This window comes from Takifugu rubripes, chromosome 9 (assembly GCF_901000725.2).
Source record: "Takifugu rubripes chromosome 9, fTakRub1.2, whole genome shotgun sequence".
NCBI classification, from domain to species: domain Eukaryota; kingdom Metazoa; phylum Chordata; class Actinopteri; order Tetraodontiformes; family Tetraodontidae; genus Takifugu; species Takifugu rubripes.
Window position 1 is genome coordinate 7,507,274 of NC_042293.1, and position 19,951 is coordinate 7,527,224.

Genomic DNA, 19,951 nt, shown 5'->3' on the forward strand with positions numbered 1-19,951 from the left:
TCTTGGTTGCTGTTGACAAACTGATGCATGATGGTACCATCTGATAAGTGAATGAGATTACAATTAGTACTGTTAATCACTGCTTGACTAACTGAATCAGTTTAACACAAGTGTATACAGCACAAATCAGGTGAATGCAGACAATTTCCCACTCAATCACGAAATCTTGTGACTCTAGATACTTATTCACATTCTGCATTGAAAAGTTGAATGTTAGCAGTGTTCCGTTTGATTTATTTGTCCACCCCAGGGCAATAAACGCTTTACTTAAGGTAATACCTTTCACATGAGGTACCATTATTATTTCTGCATCTAAAAGGAACTCTAAATTGATATGAAATAGGTCAGCATTCCTGCTATTACCTTTCTAACTAAATATGTCGTCAACACAGTTGGGTCAGTTGTGCTGTGTATTCCTAATTATTAATATCATTAATATTTTTCTTGTTGAACATTAATGAAACCCACATTTTATTGTAAGACATGCCAAGCAGCTTCCGGTTTACTTTTCAAAATAAACTTCGCAGAGCAATGACGCGGTAGCCTAATACAAACCAATAAATTCGGCGTAAGTCGACCAGTACAGCTTTCAATCATTGAATTAATTTTTTGTTTCGGTCGCTTTTTCCCCGACTGACTCTATTTACTCTTACTGGCAATGAACGAACACGCAGCGGGCCAATCAGGACTCCAGGTTATTTTAGTTTCATGAGTCCGGAGATAAAAACGGGTCGCGTTCAGCAGTGTTACGTGGTTAAGAGTTTGGGAGGATCGCTACCATCGTTTAAGCTTAATTCAATATTTTTGTTTATATAAAGGAGAATAAGAAGAGAAAACAATGGAAGCCGACAATAATAAGGTAAGACTGATTTATGTTTCAAATTATTATGAAAAAGAACTAGAGCATATAGAGTTATAATTCTTTTTATTTATTTATTCTTCGTCAGTATCATGTCATTTAAAGTGAACTTCTTTAAACATTTAGAGGAGGATAATAATAGACTTGACTCTGTTAGACTTGCTTTTTTGTTTTTTTAAACATGAATATGCTCTTTTAGCTGGACTTTACACGAAAAACAACTATTTTACAGCTTATCTGAAACACTATAAAAACATTCTCAAACATTGTTTGTTTGGTTGTCATTAAGGTATTATAGCTATAAGCCATATCAAAAACTAAAACCCAGAGGAAAAAGATTTAAATAATGATTCTGGTTGTTGGTTTATTTATAATTATCATTTTCTTACAATCTTTGTACCATTTTCCTTTATAGAAGGGAAAGAATACAGAAGATCAAGCACATGGTCTAAATATAAACATGACACCAGATATCAATGCACAGCTGCCAGCAAAGGATTCTCAGTCACCCTGTGAAGTCATTGTCCAAGGTATGCCATTCTATTGCTGTTGGATAACTAGTAATAAAATACTTTTTAAATTTAGAATTATCATGATAGCACAATACTAAAAGCAGCAATGAAAACAGACCAGTTGTTGACATCGACTTAATTTCAAAAGCTTTCAGTTCCATAGCAATGCAAATGTACATCACAGTTACTTAAGAAGTATGTTGAGGTTTAAAACATATAATTAATTCTTAAAGTTATCATTAACTAATATATTTTTATGATCATACATTTCGTGGTTAGCAAAAAGTTCTTTTGAAAAGGGACGAGACAAAAGCCAACCTCTGTATGGTCAAGACTATTTAATGAAAGGGAATACACCTAAAAGTAACAATTGTTTTAATATGGGTTCAAAAAAAGAAAAATGTTTAGTCTAAAATATCACAAGAAATAGCAAATTATGTATTAATGAATACACTGAACTGTCTGCTTGACATTTATCTGTCTTTACATTAGGTCCTTCCTCAGCTTCGGCACAGAACAGAGGAGCCACACCAAATGTCAAGACCGAAGCTGCTGAGATGGAAAATGCTGTCAAGCCCAAACTCCAGATAACTTTTAGCACATTTACCATTAAGAACGGTGAAGTACTAAAGGTAGAAATTCCAGTGGTCGGTCACCCAGCACCTAAAATTGAGTGGCAGAAAAATGGCCAGGCAGTCAAGGAGACATCAAGGTTAGAAATTTTAAATACGTCATCACTAACGGTCCTTCATATCCGACACAGTGCCAGGGAGCACGCTGGCCAATACTCTATCACAGCGAGCAACAGTGCTGGAAAATGTACAGGAGAAATCACTGTGACTGTTCTTGAAAAGCCAGACCCACCCAAAGTACCTATAAGGATCGATGAGGTCAGTTCTGACTTTGCTGTCATTTCCTGGGATCCACCGGAATATACTGGAGGCTGTCAGCTGGACAATTACATTGTAGAGAAACGGGAAACTACAAGTACAGAATGGCAAACTGTGTCAGCAACAACAGTAAGAACAACTATAAAAATCACCAAACTGAAGACCGGCAGTGAGTACCAGTTCAGAGTTTTTGCAGAAAACAGGTATGGAAAGAGTTCAGCCATCACATCCCCTGTTGTAACTGCACAATATCCCTTTAGTGTGCCTGGTGCTCCTGGAATACCAGTGGCAACCACAGTCACAAAGTACAGTATGGTGATTGAATGGGAGCCACCTGCCATGGATGGAGGCAGTCCCATCACAGGCTATCACCTTGAACGCAAAGAGAAGAATAGTATTTTATGGACCAAGCTGAACAAGCTCATTATAACAGATGCTCGATTCAAGACAAGTGGACTGGAGGAAGGTATTGAGTATGAATTCAGAGTCTTTGCAGAGAATATTGCTGGACTTAGCTCGCCTAGCAAGGCATCGGAATCTTATGTGGCAAGAGACCCTTGTGATCCACCCGGCAAACCTGAAACTGTTATCATTACAAAAGACAGTGTTACACTTCAGTGGTCAAAACCCAGGCATGATGGTGGAAGCACGATTACGGGGTATGTCGTTGAAAAGAAAGAGCTCCCGGATGGCAGATGGATGAAGGCAAACTTCACGAATATCATCGAAAATCAGTTCACGGTCACTGGGCTGACAGGAGGACAAGGTTATGAGTTTAGAGTGACAGCTAAGAATGGAGCCGGGGTGTGGAGCACACCTTCAGAAAGTGTAACCCTCATCGCTCAGGATGTCATTGAAGCGCCCACAGCATTCATTGATCCTAAGTTTAAGATGATGGTCATCGCGCAGGCTGGTGAAACCTTCATTATTGATGCAGATTACTTTGGAAAGCCTCTTCCTCAAGTAATATGGCTAAAGGATGGAAAAGAAATTGCAAAAATTTCACCAAGAATGGAGATCAAGAACACACTCACCCATACAACTCTCACTGTCAGGGACTGTATACGAGTGGATGGGGGAAACTTTGTTTTAAACCTCAGTAACTGTGGTGGAACCACATCTGTCCCAGTTAATGTGAGGGTCCTAGATAGACCTGGACCTCCTGATGGACCATTGAAGGTAAAGGTTGTCAGTGCAGAAAAGTGTAATCTTCACTGGAACCCTCCTACACATGATGGTGGCGCTAGTATTTCTCACTATGTCATTGAAAAAAGGGAGAGCAGCCGTGTTACATGGACAGGAGTTGAGTCTCATGTAGAATGTGTTAGTTACAAAGTGAACAAACTTGTCCCTGGTAAAGAATATATATTCAAAATTGCTGCTGTTAATAAGTTTGGTGTTGGTGAATTTCTGGAATCAGACCCATTTATTGCCCAGAATCCTTTTACCACACCTGCTGAACCTTCAACCCTTTCAGCCAGCAGTGTTACTGGTGACTCTGTGGTGCTGACATGGGAAAGACCTGAGACTGATGGTGGCTCTGAGATTGATGGCTACATCCTTGAAAAACGTGATAAAGAGGGTGTCAGGTGGACCAAATGCAACAGAAGGAGGTTGAATGATTTGCGGTTTCGGTGTACAGGTCTTTCAGAGGGCCACTATTATCAGTTTAGGGTGATGGCAGAGAATGCTGCCGGTGTGGGCCCTCCTAGTGAGCCAAGCGAGTATGTGAAGGTTTGTGAAGCTGTCTACCCACCTGGTCCCCCGGTCAACTTTAAAGTGACAGATTATTCCCCCAGTACAGTGTCTCTAACCTGGTCACGGCCTATCTATGATGGTGGAGCAGCTATAAATGCATTCATATTAGAGATGAAGGAAGCATCTGAGGAAGAATGGATCACCTGTTCATCAAGCATAGGGATTGAGGACACCAACTACACTGTAAATAGACTCAGAGAAAACACAGAGCACAATTTTCGCCTAAGTGCAATAAATGCTGCGGGCGTCGGTGAGAATGTGGGTCTGCTAAGGACTGTGGTGACTGCTGAAAAGTTGGAAGCGCCTGAGATTGAGCTAGATGGAACTTTGAGGAAGATTGTAAATGTTCGATCCTGTTCTACACTACGACTTGTTGTCAGTGTCAAAGGGCGGCCACAACCTGAGGTGAAATGGTCAAAAGAAGATGGTATGCTGAGCGAGCGAGCTCAGATTGAGGTTACAGACTCCTACACAGTGTTAATGATTGAGAATGTTAAAAGAGATGACACAGGAAAATATGTACTGACTGCTGAAAACTGCAGTGGTTCTAAATCAGCCTTTATCAATGTCAGAGTTCTGGATTCTCCCAGTGCACCAACCAACTTACAGGTAAAGGATGTAAAGAGAGACTCTTTGTCGATTTCCTGGGAGCCGCCTCTTGTTGATGGAGGAGCGAAGATTTTGCACTATATCATAGAAAAAAGAGAGGAGGCCAGAAAGACTTTCACAAGTGTCTGCAGTAACTGTGTGAGGAACTCCTACAAGATTGACAATCTCCAGGAAGGATCCTTCTATTATTTCCGTGTTTTAGCTGTGAATGAATTTGGTACAGGACTGCCTGCAGAAACAACTGAGGTTGTCAAAATGTGTGAGGTTCCTTTTCCTCCAGGCAAAATCACTCTGAGTGATGTTACCTGTAGTGGTGGAAGACTCTCCTGGGAGAAACCAGACAATGACGGAGGAAGCAAGATCACAAGCTATATTGTAGAAATAAAGACCAAGGAAGATGACAATTGGATAACATATTCTGAAAGCAAAGCAGTGACAGTAACTCTGAATGGGCTGGCCAGAGGAAGGGAGTATTTTGTCAGAGTCAGTGCTGTGAATGAAAAAGGAAAAAGTGAGCCAAAATCCCTTGTGATGCCTGTTATATTCAAAGATACTAGTGCTGAGCCTGTTTTCAATTTGCTGTCCAATGCCTTCAATGTGAAGTCAGGAAATGATCTAAAGATTGACGTTCCATTCAGGGCTGTGCCCCCTCCAACAGTAGTCTGGAAGAAAGATGGAAACTTGCTGAAAGAGACATGCCGGGTAAATGCAAATACATCTGACACTTTGACTCAGATCATTATTAAAGATGCAATCAGGACAGATGTAGGTGTATATGAGGTGTTCCTGGCCAACTCGGCAGGTACTGCATCTATGGAAATCCATGTAAATGTATTTGAAAAACCCGAGCCGCCAACTGATCTTAGCATTGACGAAGTGAGTGCTGACTTCATGTGTTTGTCATGGCAGCCCCCACGTTATACAGGCGGATGTCAAATTAGCAATTATATAGTGGAGAAGAGTGATACCACCAGCACAGTATGGCAAACAGTCTCATCTACGGTTGCTAGGACCTCAATAAAAATTGGTCGTCTAACACATGGCACTGAATATCAATTTCGTATAGCTGCAGAGAATCGTTATGGCAAAAGCCACTTTTTGGAATCTGAGCCTGTTATTGCTCAGTATCCCTTCAAGCCTCCTGATCAACCAAACAACATTAGGATTGTGAATGCTTCGAAGTCTTTCATCATGATAGCATGGAGCATGCCGGACAATGATGGTGGTAGCCCAATAATTGGATATCACGTTGAATGCAAAGATCAGAGCAGCATTTTGTGGACAAAGTTGAATAAAATCCCAGTGATTGACACTCAGTTTAAAGTAGCCAATGTTGATGAAGGATTGGTTTATGAGTTTCGGGTCTGCGCGGAGAATATGGCTGGTATTGGACCATGCAGTAAGGCATCAGAGGCCGTGGCAGCGAGAGACCAGTGTGATCCCCCACGTAACCTCGCAGTCACCAACATAACCACCAGCTCAGTTTCTCTTTCGTGGGATAGACCAGAATATGATGGTGGGGCTAAAATAACCGGCTACATTGTTGAATGCAAAGTAATACCAAATGGCTGCTGGCTCAAGTGCAACTTTACCACCTTACTGGACACCTTTTTGGATGTCACTGGGCTCACCGAGGATGAACAGTATGATTTTCGTGTGACTGCGAAAAACGCCGCTGAGCTTCTCAGTGCACCGTCTGAAACTACTGGGCCTGTGACAGTGCAGCATGACGTAGAGTCACCTAAAATTACCATGGAGGATAAATTTAGACAGGTGGTAGTTGTCAAAGCAAGGGATCTCCTAAGAATAGATGCTGATATCTATGGTCGCCCAAACCCCACAGTATTTTGGTTAAAGAATGGCAGAAATATTGGATCCAAAGGGAGGATTGAAATGACAGCAACAAAAACACACACCTCTCTACTTATCCGAGAATGTGTTAGGAAAGATTCTGGACAATATACACTGACCCTACAGAATCCAGGGGGTACCATATCAAAAATGATCACTTGCAAAGTCCTGGACAGACCAGGGCCACCAGCGGGGCCTCTGGAAGTATCTGGTCTTTCTGCAGAGAAATGCACTTTGTCATGGGGACCTCCTCATGAAACTGGTGGTGCCGAGATCCTGCACTACATTGTTGAGAAGTGTGAAACCAGCCGTGTCTCTTGGATTGTCATGTATAGTGACATGATGGCAACTACCTGCAAAATATCCAAGCTGTTCAAAGGAAATGAATACCTGTTCAGAGTTAGAGCAGTGAACAAGTATGGGGAAGGAGAAACTTTGGAAAGTGAGGCTGTAAAGGCCACAGATCCGTTTACTGTACCATCAGCTCCAACAGATGTGGAGGTCACCAGCGCAACCAGTGATACCATGACTATCTGCTGGAAGAGACCTGAGACTGATGGTGGCAGCCGCATAAGTGGTTACATCATTGAGAAGAGGGAGAAGCAGGGAGTCCGCTGGGTCCGGGTCAACAAGAAACTCGTTTATGACCAAAGAGCCAAAGCCTCGTGTCTGCGTGAAGGTTGTGAATATGAATTCCGAGTTTTTGCTGAAAATTCTGCTGGACTGAGTGAACCCAGTCTTCCATGCCCGCTCACACTGGCAGAGGATCCCAAATTTTTACCTTCCCCTCCTTCAAAGCTCTCCATAACTGATTCATCTAGATCTTCCATCACCCTGTCGTGGAACAAGCCGCTATTTGATGGTGGAGCAGCAGTCACTGGATACAAAATTGAGTACAGAAAATCTACCGAAGAAGAGTGGAATGTTGGTGTCCACAACACGGACAAAACAGAGTTCACGGTTACTGGGTTGTCCTCTGGGACACAATATGTTTTTACTGTCAGATCCATAAACAAAATTGGCATCAGTGAGCCCAGTCCTGAATCAGATCCACAAGTGGCCATGGAGAGAGAGGAGGAGCCCAGGTTTGATATTACTGCTGACACAAGGAAGACACTTCTTGTAAAGGCTGGCAGTTCATTTACCTTAACCATGCCTTTCACTGGCAAACCAGTTCCTAGTGTAACATGGGAGAAAGCAGATGTAGATCTCAGAGTAAGAGGAATGATTAACACCAGCAGCTCTGTCACCTCCATCACACTGGAAGGTGCAACCCGCGACGACTCAGGGAAATACACAGTCAAACTGCAAAACATAGCTGGATCTACATGCCTGACACTCAATGTACGGGTCTTGGATTCACCTGGTCCGCCTACTCATTTAACAGTCAAAGATGTGACAAAAATCTCTGCCACTGTTTCTTGGGACATCCCAGAAAATGAGGGAGGAGATCCTGTCAAAAATTATCTTGTAGATATACATGACATCAGGAAAAAAGGCTGGACAAGACTCACAGATAAATGTCGGCGACTGTCATACAAGGTGTCTGACCTGGAGGAGGGGGGCATCTACTTCTTCAGAATTACAGCTGAAAATGAGTATGGGATCGGAGTACCAGCTGAGACCAAAGAAGGCACGAAAATGACAGGTACCTTTATCCCCCTCAAAAAAACAAACTTGCATTTGGGCACTTTGTATATGCATTTGTATATTTGTAAATAAATGAGATTTTATTTTGTTGTTAACTACATTTCTAATTTCAGACACGGTAGACTGGGAGACAAATCTCGGAGCTTAAATGATGCCCTTTCCCAAGGCTGGATATGGAGGAGATAACTCACAAGATCTTCCTCATGAAATTTATTTTTTTTCCCACAAGTTGCAACAATAAAATTTCAACAAGCGGTTTCATTTCACAGCCTTTTTATTGAGGAGAAACACTGGAGGTCATGAAACAATGACAACAACAACAACAATAATATTGTTGTTATTATTAGTAGTAGTAGTCAATCGGATTGACTTCTTCTACGTGACAGAAGCACAAAAATCGTCTCTGCTTTTTAAAATGTTTTTAAAATGTTTTTTCGTTTTTAAACGAAAAGATCATCTCTTGTGATACAGCTTCAGGCAGGAAATAGATAGCGCGAGCAATATACCCGGAAGTCCGAGAATCAGAAACATTGTAGCTAGTAGTTTGGCAAGACGCTTGATTCAAATTTACATTAAATAAATTAACATTTTCGAGTCGTGGGATCACTATGGGTACTACGGCAAGTCAACTCGGAAAGGATCTACTCTCAGAATATCAAGTAAGCGATATAAGTAAAGCAAATATGCTACATGGCTAAGCACAACAAATGGCTAAAGTTGACATTACGAATCGTAATGATCCAAGACAATCAAACTTGATTAGTGAAGAGTTTGACAACAACTTTTCGACTCTTTGAGTAGAACTATGTTTGTAATTTGGGGTATTATTTCATATAACGTTAGAATAACATTGTAACATGATACCACGCTTCTGAACCTTTGTACTGTTGTGGTAAAGACAGCAGTCAAGATGTACAGTTGTACAAATGCTAATTTCTTCTTTAGGAGCTGACATTCCTGACGAAGCAAGAAATTCTTCTGTAAGTTCATCTTTTTCCATACACTAAGCTACTAGTTGTAATTAAGTACTTCTATCGAGCCTTCTCTCTTTGTTTTAGTGCTCACAAGAGATACACTGAACTGCTCTCAAACGCTGACCTTTCAAAAGATCTTTCCAATACCCGGGTGCCGATGGAAAAGATTCATACACTACCAGAGCTTAAGGTGAAAAGAACTTTAAGAGTTAATCGCCTGGAGTTTGAATTAACTTCCTATTCTAACAATGTATAACTTAATTGCCCCCTACTCCCCTTTAAAGATTTTGTTTCCTTTCTATTATAGTCTAACCCTTTCCGGAAAAGGATCTGCCAAGTATTCTCAACATCTAACCCGAACGATGGGAGCCTGAGTTTTGAGGACTTTCTAGACCTTTTAAGTGCGTTCAGTGACTCTGCTACAATGGAAATCAAATCCCATTACGCATTTCGCATATTTGGTAAGCAGCATGGTGACATGAGCTGTTAGTAATGGCCGTCGCTCTCTTTTCTAAGCATTTTGATTCTTCCAGACTTTGATGATGATGGAACTCTCGATTGTGGCGACCTGAAGAACCTGGTGAACTGCCTGACTGGCGAGACCAATGACACACAGCTAACAGAAGATGAAATGAAGCAGCTCATTAAAAATGTGAGTTCATTGGGGATTTCGCTGATGTTACGAGGCACACTCGAATGATGTGTGTTGTTGCTACATTAGTCAATGACAAAACCTAAGTATATGAACATTGCTTAGATTCTGGAAGAGTCAGACATTGACAAGGATGGAACTGTGAACCTCTCCGAATTTCAACATGTCATTTCAAGGTCTCCGGACTTTGTCAGGTGACTAGAAATTTTGCTGCTATCACACATACAGTGCAGTGGTGTCCACTCTTAACTTTTTATTTAATTTCTTTTCAGTTCTTTCAAGATTGTGCTGTGAAACCCCCTGGTCCACAGTGGAAATGCACCATTAACTCTTGTATGCTGTTTTATTTTCATTCAGAATAATTTTAAACATTTGCCTTAAATTATACTTGTCAATTTTACCGCCTTTAAAAGGGGACACTTCACCAACTTTTTAGAACTGTTTGTCGTGAGATGCTTCTTACACGTTGCCTATATAAAATCTACTGTTGATACTTAGAAAACTGCAGCTGTGTAGATAGATAAGATATTTTAAAAAATGCAAAAGCAGAGGAAGAATAATTGTTTTTATTTTATGCATCATTTATGAAATATAAATATCCTGTGATTTTTGAATTTCTATACAGAAAATTAAAATTATTTTTCAAAATGACTCATTTATACATCTATGTCTTGGCAATTTAAGGAGATTTAAGCCGATTTAAGCCACTCTCTCTTCGACAACAGCTACGAAAGTGTTCCATGCCCCACACACTACATCAACCACTCGCATCTGCTGCTTCTTGAAGAACTCAACTAGCTGAGGTTCATCTGTACTCTTCAAAGTCGGGTGTCCAAGTTGACCGTAGTCCCCTGAAATTGTTACAGAAGGAAACAGATACAAAAGTTCAATTAATACTGCAGAAAACATTTTGATTTTCATTTTATTTAAAGAATTTTAAAAAGGGTCAATGTTGGGTTAAACACTGTTGGGTCAAATGTCAAATACAAACTCACCCCAGCCGCAGGTGTAGAGTTCACCTGTGGCTGAAACACGGAGAATTCCAGATAAATGCCGATGTTACTGAGCATCAAATATTGCAGATATTGTAATTAATATAACAAGTTCCTTACTCGTAACGGCGGCTGTGTGGCGGGAGCCACAGCTGACGGCCATGATCTCACATGATGGAGAAACATCCAGCAGTGCTGGGAAAGCCTGGATGGATATGAACACCTCCTCATGTTTGTCTCCTTCCTGTGTCTCTTCGGTTGATGATGATCCTGCACAGTACAGTTACTCATACATTTGATATTTGTGTTTAAAAAGGTTGTTGTTTTTAAAAAAAAACAAACAACCTAATTGGTATCTTCATTGAAGCTTTCATTTATATCGTGTGCCCATTAGGACATTGCAGTGACAGGAGAAAAATATATTTTACCTGCTTTCGGACTGCTCTGTTGAGGCAGTGTTTTTCTCAGACTGCGTGACGGAAGTCCCAGCTGACCACTTTCATTCCAGCCCCACACATAAAGGTCGCCCCCATCTGAGTGCAAGATCAATTAAGGTTCGATCCTTCCTTAACAAAACCCCTCATTGGCAAAACCACAAACCGCTAATGCAGACGGAGTGCCATCCTCCCGTAGCTACACAGACCATGGGCATCCCCCACAAGGCCTCCACTGCTCTGGGCTTCTCCTCCGAGGTTAGAACTCCATGCCCTAACTGACCATGACTTAAGATGACACACATTACCAGGTAAGGTTCTTATAAATGGTTAAGTCACACCACACAGAGGTGAGAATTAAGGCTACCTGCCCAGTCCCCAGGTGTACACAGCTCCAGTGGCACTGAGGAGCATGACATGTTCTGCACTCACTGCTACACTCTTGGCTTTCAAATGTGGTGATAAAGAGCGATAGAGAGGGGCTTTAGTGGCTATATAACCTCCAGGCAGCAGGGGCAGATTCAAAGGAGAGTCTGAAAATCAAGAGAATTTCTTTGAAGCCAGCTATCTCAAAAAGATTAGAATAGTCAATACAGTGTTTTTGAGGTATACCAGAGCTCTCTTTATTTAACTCCATACTCCACGTTGGAGTCTTCTCTACCTTCTGCAGATCCCAGGACTCAAGCCTGTCTGAGAATGCAAGAGTCAAGTGGGATTCACTGACAAAGACATCTTTGCAACCATGGCTCTCCTTCACAATACCACAGGACTCAGTGACTGCTCCAAATCCAGCTACATAAACACAGCTGTCACCTAACAGAGGAAAACACATGGCAGTCTGGTGAGTACACATCTGAAAAAAGAACCACAGCAGAAAAACAAATCAAGTGTCAAGTTTAAAAAAAAAATGCAAGAGAACAAACGCAACCAGCAGACTTGTATTTAAATGCCAAACAGTATTTCACAGCCACAGCCGACCAACTTAATGTATAGTACTCTTACTATTAAAATATAAATTTGTTCTTCGACTCCAGCATGCTCTTATTTTACAATCACGTCCATCCCCCTGACTTGTTAGCTCCACTGGTCTAATGATTTTTACTTCACTTAGCCCCTCTTTATTTAGTTCGTCGTGAGGGAGTATCTGCTCAAACGCATTGAAACCAAACCCGAACCACCGCATTAGAAGTGCGTTTCCAGCTCTTTTTGTGAAACACTGAGTCGCGCAACGAGTTTCGAGTTCCAATTTAGCATATGGCTATTTAGAGTTTAGACATACTGCGCATGCGTCCTACAGCTGACGCGAGTCCGACCATAAAATGAGGCCGAAGAAACGTCTTCTTTTTTCTTCTTCCGGTTTTAACGGCAGTTTGCATCCAAGCTGTTGCATTACTGCCATCTATCGACGTGTATGTCCATTACTCTTCTTTACAGACTTCTCAATTTTCCGGTGTTGGCAACCCACTTGTATGTTTCCTCACCATATATAAGGTACTAAGTTTACAGATATGTGAGGTTAATGCAATGGGTTGTTTGCTACCTGGTTTGCTTACATCTTTACCTGGTTTTCGTATAGGTTTAATTACCGCTCCTTTCCAGCTCTTTGGCATTTTCCCTTCTTTCCACACTTTATTATACAACATTGGCCAATTAAGACCTCTTTTGCTCAAATGTTTAATCATAACATAATTTTTCTCATCCTTCCCTGGTGCAGCTTGCCCAGTCTTATCCAGGGCCATCCTAAGCTCACCTATAGTAAAAGGAGCATCCTCATCCATCCTAAACTCACTTCCCTAGTTAACACCCCTCTATACTCTGCCTTAGTTACATCCCTGCCAGTCTTTCCCTCCTCTGATAAATTATTGGAGCTATGCACTCTAACAAATGTGTTTGCCATCATCTCTGCCCTTTCTCTATCCATCACTGTTGTGACACCATCCTCCACCAAAACAGGATGACTCCAATCTCTCCTGTTTCCAGACATCTTTCTAATCATCCCCCATACCTCCCCTATCTCTGTTACCTTTCCTATTGAGGCACAAAATTGCTGCCAGTGATTTCTCCTCACTGTAGCCTGGGCCTTCTTGAACTAAATCAAATGTTGGAAATTGTGTGTTCTTTTAACTTGCCTAAATGCCCTATTTCTGTCCCTCACTGCCTCCTTACACTTCTCATCCCACCATGGCATCATCTTTCTCCCATTACCTTTGGTCTTTGGAATAGCTTTTGTTGCAGCTGCTAAGATGCCTTGACTTTATAATCAAGCATCTCTATACTCAGCTCTTCACTAACTTGACTTAACTGCCTATCACTTTCCTCCATAAATGCCAATTTGCTTTAGTAATGATCCATTTCCACTCCTTTCTCTGTCCCGTTTGCAGAAAATCAATATTTATTTTGCACCATACTGGGTAATGATCACTTCCCTATCGTTCCTCTATGCCACACTGACCAATCACACCGAGCTGAAATGCTACTCAACACCAATGTCAAAACCAGATGCAGACTCTTTACCCATATTCATATTAATTCTTGTATAACTACCATCGTTTAAGCACACTAGATTTTTCTCAGCCATATATTCTTTAATTATCTGCCCATTATGATCAGTTCGATCACTTTGGCTGAAGAAACAAAAAATTAAAAACCAATATGTTCTGGTAAATACTTTATTTTCTACCAAAGTATACACTGATCTGTATACTCAACACGTAGCAGACAATGTAAACAAAAACTTTATTATATATAAAAATTGGCTTAGCTGTGTTTTTCCACAAATGTATTACTTTTAGTGTCAAAAATCTTTTCAGTTTAAAATTTACAGCACATGCCATAGATTTCATTTTATACATTTTATTACACGTTTCTTTCTCTTAAAAACGTGTGTAGGAGTTTGGGAAACAAAGAATGATGTTACGTGGGTACGGAATGTCAACTTTCAAAACATTTTCAGTACAAACTGAAAATCAATACCTTAAATTTAGTAGCATAATTAAAAAGGAATGTTGAGTGGACCATGATATAGCATGCTTTAGGCACTGCTATATCTGACATATTAGACCTTTAAAGACAAATAAGAATCTTGCTGGCAATTTCTAATTATCCAGACAAAAAAATGTATATCCTAGGAATGGAAATGTCTTAAGTGGTCCCATATCATTCAAAAAGCACTTGTTCCCCAGAGGCACATCCACACCGCATTTTCGTAGTCCAATTCACTTTCCCTCTCTGGTCTTAATAATGCCGTACTCTATAGCCTGGTCTAAACAGTTCTGGGCTATTCTAGAAAGAGCTTCTACTGCCCCCTCTCCTCCCTTTGCCAAGACAGAGAGAATCTCCAAAGCTTCACTCTCCATAAGCGTCTCAGCCAGACTCTTCTCTGCCTGGATCATGTTCTGAACTATGACCACTCCGCGATGACGTAGATCAGGTATGTCACTTAGCAACAGCGCCTGAACGATCTCAAGCCAGTGGGTCGTCTGAGGGAAGACAGCAGTGACACATGAGGAAAAAAAAACAACAACTTTGAAATAGTGACTGTTGAACTGATGAAGGGGTTCTTACTGTTCCTGGGATGCGGGCACAGAGCTCAGGCTGTTCAGCTGTCAGCATGGCCAGAGTTCCCGCAGCTGCTTTCCTCAACCTCTCATCCTCTTCCCCGCTGTACAAAACAAGCAGCTTAAGGCGGTCATTTCCTGTGGCTAGATACAGTTTCTGAACCTGAGGAGACACCAAATAGCCAAGGCTTAAATCCATCTTTGAACTATATCTGTGCTGTTCTCTCATGTACTGTCTCACCTCTGTACTCAAGACCAAATTACACATGCACTCCGTAGCTGAAGCTCGAACTAAGTCGTGCTCCTCAAACATATAGCCTTCAATTTTTGGAACTGCCTTCTCCTTTATAATCTTTTGTCTGTAGAACATCAATACAAATACAAGGTACAAGGTCATGATGTTAAAATGATCCGATACAATAAAATGATGGTATTAGTAAGGTAAAATCACTAACTGTTAAATTTGAAACATAACTAAAAGTTACATTTATAAATTTAAAATACTCAACATATTACAATACTTGTATATTGACCTAAAGATATACATTTTTTTTCCCAAAACTGAAAGTCTCAGTAAAAATTTTGATTTTTCATGAGAGGTAGCCATATGTAAAAGATGTGCAACTAAATCTATGTATTATATTCACAAACTTTAACAGAAAATACTTATAAAATTGGCATCAGAATAAAATTCGTTGTTATCTTCGTTGCCTCCCACTAGTGGCCAACCTGAGTCTTTCACTGATGCCGGCCAAGTTGGTGAGAGCCATGAGTGCCTCAAAGTTCTGCAGCAGTGTGCATTCAAGACTTAGGAGACTGACAAGGGGGCGCACAGTCTCATAGATCTGCATTGCAAGAGGCATAATGTCATACAGGAAATGAACTGAACTTATTTTTAAAAGAGATTTTTGAAGTGAATGAAGTGGTTCTCACCCTTTCACCAGGAAAAGCTATCTCTGGGTTAGACGTTATCGTTATTTTTGCCAGGGCTTGTGCTGCTTTGACTTTACCCACATCTGTATTTTCAGATGTCAAAGGAAGCAAAGCCTGTGGGGGTGAAAGGACTTCAGCAACAACGTATATACTGTATATTCAGGTTAAACGCAGAACAGTTTTTGGCAGTGCCATACCTTTCCTCCACCCTGTGCCACGACTGTGCCTCTGTCTTCTTGTTTTTCCACCAAAGCTAAGAAGACCCTGCCATAGAAAAATAGCAAGTTAAACTTTGCATAAAGAAATGCAAGTTGAAAAAGATCCCCACCCCTCCTGGATTCTCACCTGGCGATACACTCCCTGCATGCATCAGTGAGGGCAGGACTCTCTTGTTTGACCATGCACACCAATGCAGACACCACACCTGCCTCCAGCAGTTTCTTCAGCCTTTTCTCCACATAAGACAGGGCATCCTGAGCTCAAAACAAGCAGGTTATCTTAGGACATATGATAAATAGAGTGTCATGGGGCAGCTTTTAAATGTTACCTTGGGGTGCTCTTCAGGTACATGCTGCTTTGCATACTTGGCCAGTTCCACCAACTGCGGGTCCGGTTTCTCTGCATCATAACTGTTGGTGCAATTCACCAATGTAGAGCCCACAGCAAAGAGGACTGTCTTATCGTCAGACTGTAGCAGCACAAAGCGCAAAAAATAGCAGGTAAAGTTATAGTTTAAAAATAATATATATAAGTAATTGAAAACATAGAGTCAGTAGTCAAACCTTTGCAAGTTCACACATGCCAAGAAGGGCATTTTTATCTTGCACCAAGTCTTCTTTCACATCAGCATCAAAGGTGAGGTAGGCCAGGCCCTCCACGGCCCACCGGCGGGAGGTTGGAGGCAGAGACTCATTACACAGCCACCTAAAAATAGGACACAGCTTAAATCCATTTTCACATGATTGCCAAATGAATGCTCCCAATGATCAACATTCAAATCTGTCTCGCATACTTCCTACACTGCTTGGCGAGCTTCAGCGTTGATCCTTCCGCAAACTGCTTCATGCTGAAATCTGTCCCTCCAGCTGATCCAAGCTTGCACAGACCCTGTGCACAAACCAACAGAATGCATTGGTTACCTTCAGACATTTTCCTGTCTTCTAGTTTAACAGAATTGCTCTCCCTGCGGCCCTTACCACGAGTGCTCTCACGCGTATTCGGTCATTCTCGCTCTTCTTGTAGAGGTCCTTCAGAAGGGCCACACCATTGGCTGTAATGAAAGAAGCTCTCTTTGCCTTGCCTGCAGCATGGATTAGAGCCTCCACAGCTATCTGCTGGTGAGTGATTTCTTTTGAGGCACAAAGGGAGATGACCACATCCATCATCCCTGACAGCTCCAGCATTCTGTTGCCTACATCGCTTGGCCCTTGCAGGAGCACTGACACCGTCTGGATGGCTCGCAACTTGGTGTCCAAACCAGACTGACTAAAACGTTGCCTACACATGAACACACAGGTTATTGATCCACAAAATGACACCGAAATGTTGGCTGTTTCTGGTAAATAGGTGGGACGACTCACTGCACAAATTCTTCGCAAAGTTTGCTAAAGTTCTCTCTCTCTTTGTCACTCTTTAGGTCATCGTACAGTTTGCTTAGCAACACTGAGCAGCTCATGTGGGAGTTGTCTGTTAGAGGTGGTCCATCAGCAAGCTCGGGGACTGTTCCAGCCACCTCCAGGATATTCTTAAGTCCTGCAGAAATTTGGTTGGTTGGAGAAATGCTACATGAACAAACCTTCTGAAATTAGCTTTGTGAACCAAAAGAGGCAGACATTTTCATACCCTGGTCTATCAACCACAGCGTGAGGGAGTTGTCTGGGTTTTTCAAAGATTTGCGGGGAACCTGCTTGATCAGAAGGTTGATAGCACTGTCTCTTCCCGGTCCCGACACATTTGAGGCTGAGATCATTTGCAGGAGGTGGTGTAACATTGAGCGCAGCTCCTTGGACGGTTCTGTGTTCAGACAACACAGTCAATGCTTGTCAAACACACACAACATTAAACGGATTACACCTGTACAGAAGTGCAGTCAAGTCTAATATAAACAGCTTAAGATTGGAAACTGACCGGGAACAATGGCTTCATCTTTCCCTCTGATCTCTCTTGTCATGCCCTCTGTTAGAGCCTCAAACATCACCTGCAGTAGGTGGCAGGCAGCCAGAGACACAGCGGAGGCTCCTGATCCCATTACTGCACACAGCTGTTCCATCCGCAGCTCGTTCACTATAGCCATGGTCTGGAAATAAAACAACAGATGTCAGCTAAAGAAAAGTATTTAACAGGCCCAATCAAAATTTTGTCCCATTTAAAAATCTTCTAAAAAGAAAACCTATGGAACAGCCTACAATTAAAATCAAACATTCACATTTTGAAGTAGGAATATAGGAGCAGCTTCAGGAAGATTTTAAACCTAGTCTTGATAGTTTATTAATTTATAAGGCTGATTCAACAATTATGCTTACATTAAGAAAACATTATCAACACAGTTCTACCAACAAGTGAATAGTCTCCAAAAAAAAAAAGATTTGATGTTACTAATGTTACGGAACAAAACCACATACATTTTTATAACGTGTATAACTTAATTCTTTTATATTCTGTATCTATAAAATTGGTGTACCTCAGAAATGAATGAACTGTATCTCTTATTTGCAAACACAATTTTCAGGCTGATAAGTATCCTCATTGAACTACTTCATGGAGAACAGCCACACTTACCCTGGACTGATGCCCTGTGCACAACCCCACTAACGTCCTCAAAGCAGATAGCACAACCTCCTCCTGCTTCGACTGAAGAAGCCTCTGAATCAGTTTCACCCCATCGTTACGGAAAATCTGCTCAGCTCCTGCATCTTCTCGTGATAAAACCACCAGATTCTGTGCAGCCTGAATGCAGAAGGGATCACAAATTTTAATGACAGTCTAAGTAGGATAAAACAGTCAAAAATGAACTACAGGAACCTAATATGTCTTCCTTGGGAACCAAAGTTACCTTTTGTTGATCTGAATCTTTTGCAGATGAATCTAAGAGGAGAGAGAACATCTGCTGCACACGAGAATCTGTGGAATTTAGCTGTATTGACTGCACGGACAAGAGAAAATAAATGAGAGATTTATTAATCCACCTTGGTGAAATTGTTTTGTCACATAAATAAAAAAGAACGCTGATATTTATAAGTTTATATAAATATAAGAAATGCTACAAATTTGTAAAAAGAGAGGCCAGGTGAGTAGAGACTGAAAAATCAATCATGCATGTTGTTACAGAACAACAGTGTTTACAGTCATTCATAAAGCTTCACTGCAGGCCAGCATCCGTTTTGAGAGCAACCAGGTCATCACCTTTTGCTGAATTTGTGCTCCCAGCTGTCTAAGCAAATCCTGGAATGCTTTGTTTTTGGGCTCTAGTTGCGCACACCTCTGAGCATCCATGAATGCCTGGTCAAGTCGACCGAGTTTGAGAAAAGCCTGTGATCTTCGGAACCTGGCTTTCACGTCACCCGGATCACTATCAAGAGCTGAACAGTGACACACACACAGACACACACACACAATTTTCAATACATAATATGCATGAATGCATGGAAAAAATTTTAATCAAAGTGCATGCAACAAACAAGACATAATCCTGCCAAATGTTGCCATACTTTTGCTGTTAAAAGGCACCTGGTGGGTGGCATATAAACTAGGTAGCTAGTGTTTAATTATCTATGAACTCTAATACACCGGAATGTGAGCATTCCCACCTTTTGTGGCATCAGCCTCTGCTTTGCTGTACTCCTCCAGTTTAAGGTAGCAGGCAGAGCGATTGCGGTACAGAACAGCACTTTCTGACTGACTGTCGCTCAGATTCAAAGCTTTAGTGTAACAACAAACAGCGCTAGGCAAATCTCCTGCTTTGAAAAGGGCGTTTCCCTCCTCTTTGAGTGCTGCAGGGTCCTGAGATGAGACAAGAAAGGTGGACAAGTGGACTCAGAATGACAAGCTTCGACCCAAAGATACGGATGGAATCTACTAAGCTTAATATGATACATTCTGTAACAAGCGTCTATTACCTTTTCTTTTTCAGTCACATTCATCTTCACGGTGCAGCAGGCAAAACAATGTTACTATACAATAATATAGTGGTGAACTTTATGCAGAATATTCTGAGACAGTAGCGACAACTTCAGACTAACATAGAACGTTATACTCTACTTCCGGGTGGAGGGAGCACGCTG

At 41.4% G+C, this 19,951-nt stretch overlaps 4 protein-coding genes across 4 annotated transcripts; 2 read left to right on the forward strand and 2 right to left on the reverse strand.

Moving 5' to 3' along the window:
- The first annotated feature begins 1,319 nt into the window (after positions 1–1,319).
- Positions 1,320–8,385, forward strand: LOC101071810 (titin-like). The gene is made up of 3 exons (XM_029842066.1): positions 1,320–1,389; positions 1,864–8,127; positions 8,243–8,385. The coding sequence occupies exons 1-3, from the start codon at positions 1,320–1,322 to the stop codon at positions 8,275–8,277; spliced, it is 6,369 nt and encodes a 2,122-aa protein (XP_029697926.1). The 3' UTR covers positions 8,278–8,385.
- Positions 8,386–8,611: 226 nt separating this feature from the next.
- Positions 8,612–10,406, forward strand: LOC101062020 (calcium and integrin-binding protein 1-like). Its single transcript, XM_003967372.3, has 7 exons — positions 8,612–8,788; positions 9,075–9,109; positions 9,188–9,293; positions 9,411–9,564; positions 9,637–9,755; positions 9,861–9,949; positions 10,028–10,406. The coding sequence occupies exons 1-7, from the start codon at positions 8,738–8,740 to the stop codon at positions 10,047–10,049; spliced, it is 576 nt and encodes a 191-aa protein (XP_003967421.1). The 5' UTR covers positions 8,612–8,737; the 3' UTR covers positions 10,050–10,406.
- Positions 10,307–12,496, reverse strand: LOC101071588 (RCC1 domain-containing protein 1-like). The gene is made up of 8 exons (XM_011607296.2): positions 12,184–12,496; positions 11,794–11,994; positions 11,549–11,714; positions 11,348–11,469; positions 11,176–11,280; positions 10,868–11,017; positions 10,751–10,780; positions 10,307–10,606 (listed from the first exon to the last, which is right to left on the reverse strand). The coding sequence occupies exons 1-8, from the start codon at positions 12,362–12,364 to the stop codon at positions 10,455–10,457; spliced, it is 1,107 nt and encodes a 368-aa protein (XP_011605598.2). The 5' UTR covers positions 12,365–12,496; the 3' UTR covers positions 10,307–10,454.
- A 1,338-nt stretch (positions 12,497–13,834) lies between these two features.
- On the reverse strand, positions 13,835–19,947 carry unc45a (unc-45 myosin chaperone A). Its single transcript, XM_003967414.3, has 19 exons — positions 19,787–19,947; positions 19,478–19,670; positions 19,074–19,249; positions 18,724–18,813; positions 18,450–18,617; positions 17,799–17,967; positions 17,514–17,684; positions 17,252–17,423; positions 16,868–17,168; positions 16,684–16,778; positions 16,454–16,595; positions 16,219–16,359; positions 16,017–16,144; positions 15,869–15,935; positions 15,672–15,785; positions 15,468–15,583; positions 14,980–15,097; positions 14,746–14,901; positions 13,835–14,660 (listed from the first exon to the last, which is right to left on the reverse strand). Exons 1-19 carry the CDS (start codon positions 19,808–19,810, stop codon positions 14,397–14,399), a joined length of 2,805 nt encoding a protein of 934 aa, XP_003967463.2. The 5' UTR covers positions 19,811–19,947; the 3' UTR covers positions 13,835–14,396.
- Between the last annotated feature and the right edge of the window lie 4 nt (positions 19,948–19,951).